This window comes from Ceratotherium simum, chromosome 4, assembly GCF_057802395.1.
Source record: "Ceratotherium simum simum isolate JZ-2026a chromosome 4, ASM5780239v1, whole genome shotgun sequence".
Classification (NCBI taxonomy): Eukaryota; Metazoa; Chordata; class Mammalia; order Perissodactyla; family Rhinocerotidae; genus Ceratotherium; species Ceratotherium simum.
The window spans coordinates 41,908,390-41,920,245 of record NC_141903.1 but is presented as its reverse complement, the minus strand read 5'-3'; the positions used below and the strand labels follow the sequence as shown (position 1 = coordinate 41,920,245).

The 11,856-nt window shown below is 46.1% G+C and overlaps 1 protein-coding gene across 1 annotated transcript in view; it reads right to left on the bottom strand.

Annotated features, from left to right (window-relative positions):
• Window positions 1-275: 275 nt before the first annotated feature.
• The window catches only part of FSTL4 (follistatin like 4), a 398,184-nt gene continuing 386,603 nt past the window's right edge, over window positions 276-11,856 (bottom strand). The window contains exons 14-16 of the mRNA XM_087430303.1: window positions 9,910-10,017; window positions 3,065-3,174; window positions 276-978 (exon numbers count right to left, since the gene is read on the bottom strand). Of these exons, the coding sequence (XP_087286429.1) occupies window positions 276-978; window positions 3,065-3,174; window positions 9,910-10,017 (921 nt within the window). The remainder of the gene's footprint in view (window positions 979-3,064; window positions 3,175-9,909; window positions 10,018-11,856) is intronic.

Here is an 11,856-nt window from a genome sequence, read left to right as displayed (position 1 = left end):
ACGGTGTGGAGCTGGGCACACAAATGATTCCTTTACACAGCAGCATGTGTTCTCGTCATAGCTCAAGGCATAAATCATACTTCCTAACAAAAAAACCCCAATCTTGTTAGCAGCGCATACCTTATACTAGGAAACTTGCAAGGAGACCAGTGTTGAACCACAAAGCGAATATAGGTTTTTGCTTTTGTCTGTAAAAATGTACAGGGCGCCTGCTTGGGGCTGTGGTGTCAGGACTAGGCAGTGCTCCTCGGCCCAGGGCTCTGCTCTGCGCTCCCTCATACCTCGCCCACCCATACCACTGTGGTCCCCCCCTTTATGCCCGACACCTCACACCGCAGTGCGTTTTGTCTCCCGTTGATGAGAAACAGCGACTCTTGGGCTGGCGTGAGGAGGTACTGTCCGAACAGCCCACTGTCCCTCACGATCCTGCGGGGCCCTCCCCAGGGCCAGGCTGGCCCCGTGGGCAGCTCCTTTAAGTTCTTCAGCACGCCCATTTTCCCTGTGGACAGCTCCAGGAACAGCAGGGCTGGCTCTGTCTCCAGAGTGGCGTAGATGTAGTACTGATTGCCTTGGGTGAAGGACCGCTGGAAGGCCACGTCAGAGATGCCCTGGCTTATGGTCAGGTCATAGAGGGTCTGGATCTCCCCGCCCAGCGTGATCTCCTGCACGTGCAGCTTGGGGCTGGTGGCAGCAGCACTGACTACGAAGCGCCCATCGGGGGATGTGTGTGGGGTGCCGGTTACATCACGATTGGGGCCAATCACGGAGTCCGTGACACTGTCGATCAGCAGCTGCCGTGCGGCCGAAGTGGAGCTGTCCTGTCGGCACTGGATGAAGAAGTAGCCTCCCAGGTGGGTGTGGGCCATGGCCTGTGGCATGCAGCCGTGGCTCTGTAGGCCAATGGTCTTGAGGAGCATCAGTGTTTCCAGGTCGACTTTGTGAACCACAGGGTCAGACTTGTTGAAGATGAAGCCGAACCTGGGACGGGAAGAACTGAGGTCAGAGGTTGGGAGGCCTCTTGGGGTAGGGGATCTGTCATTGGTCTCAAACAACTGCATCCTTTCTCTTTCCCTTTATCATAGTCCCTCAGTGATCTAACAGCCTATTAACCAGAGCTACCATTCTGCAGGGGATGGCTTCCAAAGGGATTCATCATGATGTCAGACCAAATGCAGTTGAGTTACAAATGTGTCTGGGTGCTCTCGTAACAGGCACGCATCTTCAGAAATGGTACAGAAGGAGGTCAAAGTGCCTTCAATAGCTCCTCCCTTTGGGATGCCTTTGACTCAGCTTCCCCGAGGCCTTGTGCCACCTGGGAAGTGGTGGGCCTCTGCCTGGAAGGAAAGGACAGGAGATGTCTGTCCTGACTGCCCGCTAGGAGGACAAGATAGGAGAGCCCATTCTCTAGCTGTTCTCTGGACTAACTGGAGAGTCAGAATGTAGGGATGCAGATGCGACTGAACAAGGACAGATTTCCTATCAGTGCTCCCCTATCCTGGCAGAGGAAGGTGAAGGGGCAGCCTCTTCTCTGGCCACATTTATGATGCTGGTGGGAGGAACCTCGGGCAGTGGAGCCGAGGACAGCTTTTACCTTTGGAGCCAGGTGGCCTGGCACTGCTGCAGTGTCCTGCTAGCTGCGGAGCCTGGGGCAAGTTGCTTGCCTCTCTGTGACTCTAAGAGGATAGTTCCTTCCGAGGGCTGTTGGGAGGACTCAATCTAAGAGGGAGCTTTAGTGGGAGAGCTCAGTAGGTGGTAGCTGCTCTCATCTGGACTTTCTGAAATTCCTCTTTGGAGGTTGGCCACAAGTCGCAAAAAGGCCTGACTCCAGGCAGGACTTCCTTTAGAGTGGAGAGCCTCTGCCTAAATCCTTTGCTCATAGAGGCCTTTTGGCACTGTGCACACCTACATGAATAGAGGAAAATCTCCTCCACAGTTTTCTCTTGAATAACTGTGCCTCAGAGTGGGGAAGATGCCCACTTTCAAGCATCTTTAAAGTATCCTTAAAGGGTCAGAGCACGGAGAGAGCAGGAAAAAAGACCCCACTCTTACAAAGAACTTTAATGTAAAAGCCACACATGGGCGCTGCAGAGCCTCTGAGTTTCAGCTTCTTGGAGGGGGTTTCACCATTAAGAACCGTCTAGAGATGGTTCTCCAGTCCCTCTCTACAGTGAGGGCTTCACAAAGTGGCTATTTTCTTCCTCAGGCAAGGATAAATGGGCAAGTGCTATTTTTATAAGTCCAGCATCAGCTTGCAAAAATGAGTCACTTCTTCCTGGAGAAAGGTACTCGATGTCAGACTAAGAAAGGCATAAATAGTGCCAGAAGACTTTTGGGTCCTGATGACTTTATAAGAGGGCAGGCTTAGTCTGCTGCAGTGGTGACTTTACAGAAAGTGTCGAGGGTTCTCTGAAATGAACAGGGAGGGGAAATTGCCAGGCTGGGATGAGGTTTGCAGTTGAGGCCATGGCTATTATTATTAGGCTGTTCTTTTGAATGACAGCAAACCAGGCAACGAAGAGGCCTCGGTTCCTTGCAGGCCCCCTGCATGGCTGCTCTGGGGGCTCCTAGAGGAACCATGGGCTGTGGTGAGCAGAGAATAAGGCAGACTGGGGCACTGAAAGGAGACTTGGCTTTGTGTTTAGCCTGACTCTGCCAATTCCTGGCTGTGTGACCTTGGCCAATGTCTTAACTTCTCTGAGCCTCAGTTTCCTCATCTGTAACATAGGGGTCGAGACTGTCTCTACTAGTTTTTTGTGTCTAGCAAGTAGAGGGTGCTCAATTAACCACTGTTTTCTTCTTTCCTCTATTGTCCTCACCTCAAGGATGAGATTTCCTGACCTCACAGGGCCCCTGAGGGCCTTAGGGGCTGGGTGCCTTTCTTAGCTCTAGCAATTAAGGAACAGGGATGGGTCCATTTCTCTGTCTCTTCCTGATGGGGTCCAAAGCCAGCCCAGGATGAGTAGGGGAGATAGAGAAATGAGCAGGTCCCATCCTGGGTGAACCTGCCCCATGCAGAGCTGAGCTGGATGATAGAGTACCTTAGGGCATCGTGGGCTGGTCTTACCTGATGTGGTTGATGATGAGGTTTGTTGGGGGAATGAAGAAATCATCCACTCCTGCAAAAGGTGTGCGGATAAGGTGCTGGCCCTGGCCAGTGCTGGCTTCTGTGATCACCTACAACACAGAGCACGAGTCCTCGTGAGGGCCCATCCAAGTAGGGGGCACGGAGACATCGTAAGCCCTGGTGGAGACCCCCAGCAGACAGGCTGCTTGAGAGATGAGGGACAGGCCGCAGTCTTGGGGGCGGGGGCAGGAGCAGAGTGGGAGCTGCTCGGGAATGGCATAGGCAGGGATCCCTCCTTCCCAGGAGAGGAAGTGGTGGGACAGGAGTGAACGCCTCAACTGCTCCCTTCTGCGCGGTCAGGCCCGACTGTGCTGCACGTTGTCAGCTGACGCCGTGGCAGCAGAGTGAGACTTGCAGGGGCCATGTTGGGGCTTCTGAGGGAGGTCCCCAGAACCAAAACATCACTCTGCTCAGAGAAAACCTCCCCACGACAGAGAATCCCACCTTCTCAACACCTAGGCCACTCTGAGAAAAGAGGGAGAGAAATTTTTAATCAGGAAAATGTTAAATGGTGGAATTATTCATTGGTTCTTTATTTTCCTTTGATGCCAGGTGCCTGGGCCAGTTTGTTGGTACTCTCTGTCATATACAGCTCATAAAGGCATTCTCTGAGAGCACTAACTCCATAATGTATTAGAGAGAGCAGAAATCCTGCCGCGATGCCATTCAGAGATGCTGGTCATGCCATTTAGATGTCTTGCAATTAGAAGCTGGGGAGAGGTTCCAGTTTCAAAGGGGACTTGCTGTGAGAAGTAAAGAATTAGGCCCTGCGTTTTGTACAAATCGGTAGTGACAGCATGGCCGCCTCTGTTTCCCTGGAGGTGACACTGTCTCCTTTGTAGACTTGGCAGGAGAGGACTTGAGCCATTCCCTGGTGTGTGTCCCTGCTGTGTCTGTATCAGGGAAGGGCAGGCTGGCAGTGCAGAACAGAGCTGAGTGATGTCTGAGGTTAGACAGGATGAGAGAGTGGTCTGGAGGTCCCGCTGGAAAGCCCCCTGTGGTCAGGTTGGGCATCTGTCCATCAGCTACTGAGGCTTCGGGCCAGGGCGAGTTGGAGACATGGAGCCAGACAGCCTGTGTCCCATGCCCTTCTTCATGTGCTCGTCAGCCTCCAACTTCTAGGCCATTGCCTGGAAAGATGGCAGACCTGCAGCCAGATGAGGGGCTTGGCTAGCTTATGGGCAATTTTGGCTCGAGGGCCCCAAGGACAAGCCCAGACCCTCTGAGCAGGACAGGAGGCAGATGAGAGATCCTGAACAGGGAGGTGAGACACTTTTCCTGATCATGATATTGTGGCTGTGTGTTTAGAAGTAAAGGTCCAGATTTCCGCAGCCTGAGGCCAGGACAGTCTCTGGTGGGGCTTTATGACTCATGTGGCTTGGAGCTCTGGATGCTTTTACCCTTTAAGAATGGGGCTGCCTTCTGGCTTTACTTTTATGACAAAACAAAATGCACCTGGCCTGCCTCCTCAGGCAGGTTTGAGGTTTGAGTCTCTTTCAGATCATGTTTCCCGTGGGGGGGTCAGCAGGCAGAATACCAGATTGAAATGATGAAGGCTGTGATTTTCAGTCTTGGGCAGCTCTAAAGTTCTAAAGTTGGATCAGGTTATTTTCCTGTGATTGTTAAAAATGGCCAAATAAATAACACTTCCCTGGCAAGTCCCTGGGGAAAACCTCAGAGAACTGGGCGTTAAGAAAATATCAGCACTAGGAAACTGGATCTTAGAGAGTCTAAGGGAAAAAAACCAGAGAATTCCAAGATGCCATGCAGTCATTGCTTGATATCAGGCCTGTCATTTTAGCTTATAATAGAGATGGAAAATTACAGGCTGTCAGTGGTCAGTGTCGTTCACGCTTCACCACTCTGACACCCTATATTCAGAGGTTACTTCATCAAAATGTAGTACCACGGGCCGTTGAACTGATGCGGGCACGTCAGCCTCACTTCTCTGAGTCCTGAGTTTCTTCTTGGCCTTCTGTCTTAGCACATGGCCGGGCACATCAGTGCCCAAAAGATAACTGTGGAACCCCTCAAATTCACTGGCTTTGTGGGCTTGGTTCAGGAGATGTACATATGTGCTGGTTATCAGGAGACGTCATCATTCACTAGGCAGCGTGGGGTAAGGAAGGCCGAGCATCTCCCTCAGAGGAGCGGACGAAGCCAGCCGAGAAGCGACACTGGGGAAGGGGCAGGCGACAAGGTATCCAGTGCGACAGGCTGAGTGGCAGCTAAAAGCTGGGCCTGGGAGTCAGGGGGCAAGACAGCACTGGACAGGATTGCTGAGGGAATGAGCCTCATTTATAGAAACACCTTCACGTAGTGTCAGCAAAGTTTATTTAACGAATTCCTTAGTGTTGGATATTTAGAAGCATTAGGGTGTTATTTGTAATGTTTTGCAAATCTAAATCATGCAGTGACACATAATGCTGTAGCTAAAGCTTGTCTATATCCATGGTCACGGCCTTTGGATGAGTTCCGAGAAGTCAAGTCGCTGGCTCAAAAAAGCCTTGTTTTGAGGCTTTTGGTTCATATTTCCAAATTGCTCACCACAAAGGCTGTGCCACTTCACATTTCTGGGAGTTTTCGTTAAGTACTGTTTCCTGAACCCCAGCCCAGAGTGACGAAGGGAGGCTCATTCAATCTATTTCATTTTCTTGTCATAGTACATTTCTGAGACTTTCCAATTATGGTGATGGTGGGCATCATGGTCTAATTCCTGATATTAATTAAAATGCTCTTAGTGTTTTGTCCTTTAGGCAAAATTTGCCCTTGGTTTCTGAGAAATAGTCTTCATTACATTTAAGGAATTTCCTTCTATTCCTATTTTTAGGTTTTTTATTAAGAATGTCTGCTGTATTTAATTAGATGCCTTTTAAGCATTTATTGAAAATATCATAGGTTTTTTTTTCTGTTTTAATTTGTTTGTGTTATGAAGAATGTTGATGGATTTCCTGAGAGTGAACCCTCGTTGTATCCCGGGGGTTTGTTCTCTGCATTCAGATGCCGGACTCTCTTTTTAACACCACGCTTAGAACTTTGCTTCTGTATTCATAAGTGAGATTAGTTTATAGGTTTATTTTTTTAATAGTACTTTTAGTCCCTTTTTATAATTACAATTATACTGGCTATTAAAAGCAGACTAAGGAGCTGTACATTTTCCCCCTGTGGTCTGGGATAGTTCAAATAATGTTAAAATTACCTATGTTTTGAAGGTTTGATAAAACTCCGCTGTACATTTTTCTATGGTAGCTCTTTAATCTTTAAAAATTTTTCTATGGCAATGGTTCTATCTCAAGTTTTCCTTTCCTTATGTCAGTTTGTTTTTTTCTACATTTTGCAAGCAATCGTCCAGTTCTTCTAGGTTTCAAAATTTGCCGCCCAAAGTTGCAATGTATTATTTTACAATTTCATCCTCCTGTATCTGCAGCAACATCCCTTTTCTCGTTCCTCTTTTTATCAGGCCTGTGAAGGACTTACTTGGTTCCCTTCTTGTTTTGTTTTGTTTCTATTAATCAGTCTTTTTATTAATTCCTTCTCACTAATCACTTTATTCTTTTTCTAATTTCTTAACACGAATACTTCCTTTGCAGGCTTTTAAGGCAAAAATATTCCTTGTGTACAGCTTTCTCTGTATCCCATAGCTTTTGATGTGAAATAGTCTTTTTCGTTGCTTTTGAGACAGTTTGTAATTTCCCTTTTAATTTCCTTTTTGATCCAGTAGCTACCTAGGAGTGTTTTCTTATGAAGTCATATTTTAATTATTTCTAATTATCAGATAATGTCACCTATAACATCTACTTTTACAAAATTTGTTAAAGTTTTCTTTGTGATTACTGATACACTTTTGTATGTGTGGACATGTGAAAAAATTCTATTTGGCAAATGAAAGGTTTTCCATATATTTATGAAACCAAGTTCCTTATTCGTATTATTCAATTTTCCCATGTCATTATTTTATCTCCTTGGTATGTACAATATAAGTGCATTTGCATTTTAAATCAAGTTCTTGTATTTGTAATCACGCTTGTTTTATGTATTTAGTTGTTGTTGTTGGATATCTATTGGCCGTTCATCACAAGTTGTCTCTCCTGATGCTGTTTAGTGCTTTTAACCTTAAATTCCACCTTGTCTGATGTTCATATTGCTGCTCATATGTATCTATTGTTTACCTGTCATCATTCTTCCCAACCCTTTAAATTCAACCTTTTGGTATCACTTTGTTTTATGTGTGTTTCTTGTAAACAAATTATAGCTAGTTTTTTTTCTTTCTTATTTTTTAAAAACCCACTCTGATCATCTCTGCTTTTATTAGCAGAGTTCAGTTTGTCACATTTGGAATAATGAGATACTCATTTCTCAACTATTAATTTCAAACAACATTCCCTATATCCTCTCTTATCCTAATAAGATGACATTTTTAAGTATTTTTACTGCCTCCTCTTTCTACTGATTTTTACCAAAATAATTTATCTTTAGTTACAGCCTGGTATCAGGATTTCTCTTTCAGTGTCTCTCTCTCTCCTAATTCCAACATCCTTATTTAGCACTTATACATTTCCAGATAGTCTCTCCTCATCCATCTTACTTTTAATTTAGACCTTCCTTTCTAGTTCATTACTTACAACTATCTCCTCTTTATCTTTCTCCATCTTGATGTCTCTGATCTGGTTCATCTGATGTTTGTCTGGTATCTTTTCTCAAATGTGTTCCTCAGATGGGGCACATGAGTGATTTGCTTTCTGAATTCTTGCATATCCTTATGTCTTTCTTTTGTCCTGACAGGTAAATGATATCTTGGCTGGGAATAGGATTCTTGGATTTCAGCCCTTTTATCTTAGTAGCAAGTAGATTCCATGGTCTTCCAGCTAATGGTGCAGGTGAGCAGTCCAATACCAATCTGATTTTTTTTTCTTTTACAATAACTTGTTCTTTCTGCCTTGAACCTTGTAAGAGTTTCCCTTTATTCTTGGAGTTGCAGAATTTTACCAAGAAGGCCAGAGATGTGTCATTTCTCATCCTTCTAGCCTGGAACTTGTGGATCCCTTTCAATCTACGTGACTAAGTTTTCAACTCAGAGCTTTTACTCCAAATTTATTTAATGTTGACTCCATTATAACTGTTACTTTTACTCTTTCTAAATTTCTGTTGATTTCTAAGACCTCAAGTCTTAATCTCTTCATATATTAGCTCTGTGATTTGAGAGAGATTTTCCTGCTTTTTATCTTTCAGGAGACTATTTTGGGTCTCAGTAGAAACCATGCATTTTTCAACTCATCTACTGCAGTTTTAAATTAGGAATCATTTTTGTTCATTTTTAGTTCCAGAAAAATCTTTTTTGGTGGCCCTTCCCCTTGAATTTCCTTAAGCACTTTTTTTTTTTTTTTTTGCTGAGGAAGATTTGCCCTGAGCTAATATCTGCTGCCAATCTTCCTCTTTTTGCATGTGAGCCGCTGCCAGAGCATGGCCACTGACAGATGAGTGGTGTAGGTCTGTGCCACTGAAGCGGAGTGTGCCAAACCTAACCACTAGGCCATCAGGGCTGGCCCCTTAAGCACTTTCTTAGAGCTGCCAGAGACCGATAATTTTCTGGGCTTATACTCTGTTCTGAGTGACCTTTCTTCTGGCTCCTAGGCTCTCTAATGGGTTATTATTATTTTTCGTCAGCTCACTGTGGCCGAGGAGTGGTTGATGACTGGTTGATGGCATCTGTTCAAGTGGCAACAGTCCCAGTTTATAGGAGGTGAAGTAGTGTCTTCCTCCTGGCCCAGCAGTGCAGAGGCAGGCAGGCATGTGGTCAGTCCCTGGGAAGAAGCTTCTGTAGACCTGGGTATCCCTGGCCTCTTAGCAGTCATGGGAACAAGGTGAACTAGGTTCCATCTGCAGCCCTTCTCAGCTGGGGCTCTGAGAGAGAATGAAACTCTAATGTCCTGAGGCATCCACTGTATGTAATGAAGTAACTTCTCTTCTGTGCATCTAGAATGGTTCTATGCACCATCTTTGGGAGAATTGAGAAAACAGGCATTCAAATCACTTCTTGTTTGGCTTAATCCTCTCTTGATGAGAAAGGCTGAGCCAGGCACACTCCACGTGGGGGTGGTGGTGAATTTCCCCATCTGGTGGAGGGAGGAATCCCACAGATCTCCTGGGCCCAAGCTCTTCCCAGAAGGCGGTACAGTGCAGTGGCTGCATGTGTGGGCTGCAGGGCCACACTGCCTGGTTGGACCATGGGCAAATTATTTGACTTTTCTGGGCCCTAACACACTGTAAGCACTCAGGAAATGTGCTTTAATTTATGGACATAATTGCTGATGCTGCTTTTCCTTCTCCTTCCATATTGGCCAGTATCTAGTGCTTGCTTTGACTCTATTCTCCAGCCAGCCCAGCCCAACATGAAGAAGGTCCTGTCTCTCTTCTCACTGCCTGGACTCCAGGGCCTCCCTCTGTTCGGCCCCAGGAGCTCCTGGCTCAGGAAAGGCAGGTGTTGTGGAGCTGGGCTGGGTGAGGCCTGGGAGCCACATTCTGGTGGCTCAGGATCCTATCTATCAGACATCAGAATCCCATCCATCATCAGTATTATTGTCCTTAACAGCAGGCCTTGCTAAAGATATTCTGCTAAGTGCCTATGAGGGGCGTTTGCTTGCCGCTGTTTCCTACTCTCTCCTTGAGTTTTATGGACATATTTTGATAAATATGATTAGCCACCTAGGGAAGTGGGAGACATTTATTAGCTAGGGAGAGAGTTCTTTCCTGCAGGGTGGGTGTCGGCCTCCACGTGCTCAACATACCTGGAGGCTTGGTTGGGACTTGTGCACGTCCCCCCAGCTCAGGACCCACACTTGGTCATGCGACTTGTCATAGGACAGCTTAGCTGGCAGAGGGTCCACACCTATGGACTTGAAAAAAAATAGTGACAAGTGGTCATCGTTGTTGTAGAAGCTGACACAGTGGTCATTTCTGGGCTTTGTGTGCGTGGCTATCACTCTTGGGTGGGTGGAAAGCCAGCCTAGCAGCCTTGGCAGTGAACCCATTTGGAAGCCCAGCACAGAAACTTCCCTTCTGGGTTTGTCTGCAGAGGCATAAAATTGGTTGCCAGTAATTTCTCCCTTTTAAAAACTTCCTGCGTGATTTACTTGAAGGAGACCCAGACCATTTTGGCAAAGCCTAAACACAGAGGCTTTAAGTTTTCCACTCAAGAATCAGCTGAGGACAGATTCTTCATCACTTCACTTCTCCTGGGAGCCTTCTGGACCTCTTGAACCCTCAGTGTCCTTCCCTAGGCTGCTCTGTGGCCAGATTCTGGTGAATTGGCCCTTCCCCCTGGGTCATCTGAGACTGACTTTGAGATCACCCATTGTCACCTCTTATCTTTGTGCAGCTTCTATCTTGTACATCCTTTGACTGGAGCCTATAGCACCAGGCTGACTGTTTTTTATGGCTCTAACTGAAACTCTGCTATCCCCTGAGGACGGAGCTTCCCCTGTGGCCCTGTCAAATGCAGACTGTTTTCTCTTCTACTTCTTACAATGTGGTTTTATAAGTTCCAAAACTCTGTTCTATGATGCTCATGCCACTACTCTATGACCCCTGTTCTTCTTGTCATTGGCCAAATGTCCTAGCCAATCTGTTTGTTCACTAAAGACATTAACACATGGCTCATTGTCTTCTCTACCACTCACTTGGTTCGCAAGTTTGGTGCCTTCAAATCCACATAGATGATTCATCCAAAGGCCCTTTCTCAGTTCCTTCTTGGTTTCAATGATCGTTTCCTCCTCCTCACCTCAGCCACCATAACTTATACCTTGTCAATATAATTCTGAAATTTCAATTTCAACTAGCCATATTCTAGCCTTTCTGATCTGAGGGGATAAAAACCCCATCAGTTAAAACTTCTCTAAAGAACTGTCTATGGAGTTCCTGAATCCATTTCTCCTTAACTCATCCCCACCAAGTTTCTGTCTTCATCACTTCACTGACCTGTTCTAGACCTTCATGTCAGATTCAGAGATCACTTTGTGATCCTCCTCTTACTAGACATTTCAGTGAGATTCCACTTGGGTTAACTATTCCCATCTGGAAACTTTTTCTTCACTCAGCCTCCCACCTCCCTAGGTTATTTTCCTCATCCTGACTTCTAAATGTTGGTATGTCCCAGGTCTTCATCTTTGACCTTTTCTCTGTCCACGTCCTTTCCCATGTAGGGTGAGCTCATCCAATACCATGGCTTCAAATAACTCACTATATATTCTGATGACTTTAGAATTCATTCCTCTGTTGATAACCTCAACTGAACTCTTGATTTTTGCCCATCACCTTACTCCAGCCCCACTGGCCTTCCTTTTGCTGCCAGAGTTGGAATACCACTTGGCATTTAGATCTCAGATTCTGTTCACCTTCAGAGAGAGGGCCAATTTAAAATTGTTCCTCTGTCACATTTCACCTGTAAATAGCTCTTACTATTTACAGCTCCCTAAAATTCTGATTTATGATCTGTCCCTCCAACTAGAATATAAGTTCCAGGACTTCATTGCTCGGTTTTGGCTGTTTTCCAAGCACCTAGAACAGTGCTTGGCACAGAGTAGGCAATAAATACTTGATGAATCACTGCACATCAATATTCCTTGCCCCCTTCCTCCCGCTGCCCCCCAGTCTGACCACCTCTCATAGGAGCCGGGGAGCCTGCAGGAAACAAAGAAAAATTTGGCAGGCTGTGCCCCAGAACTGGAAGTCCCCCT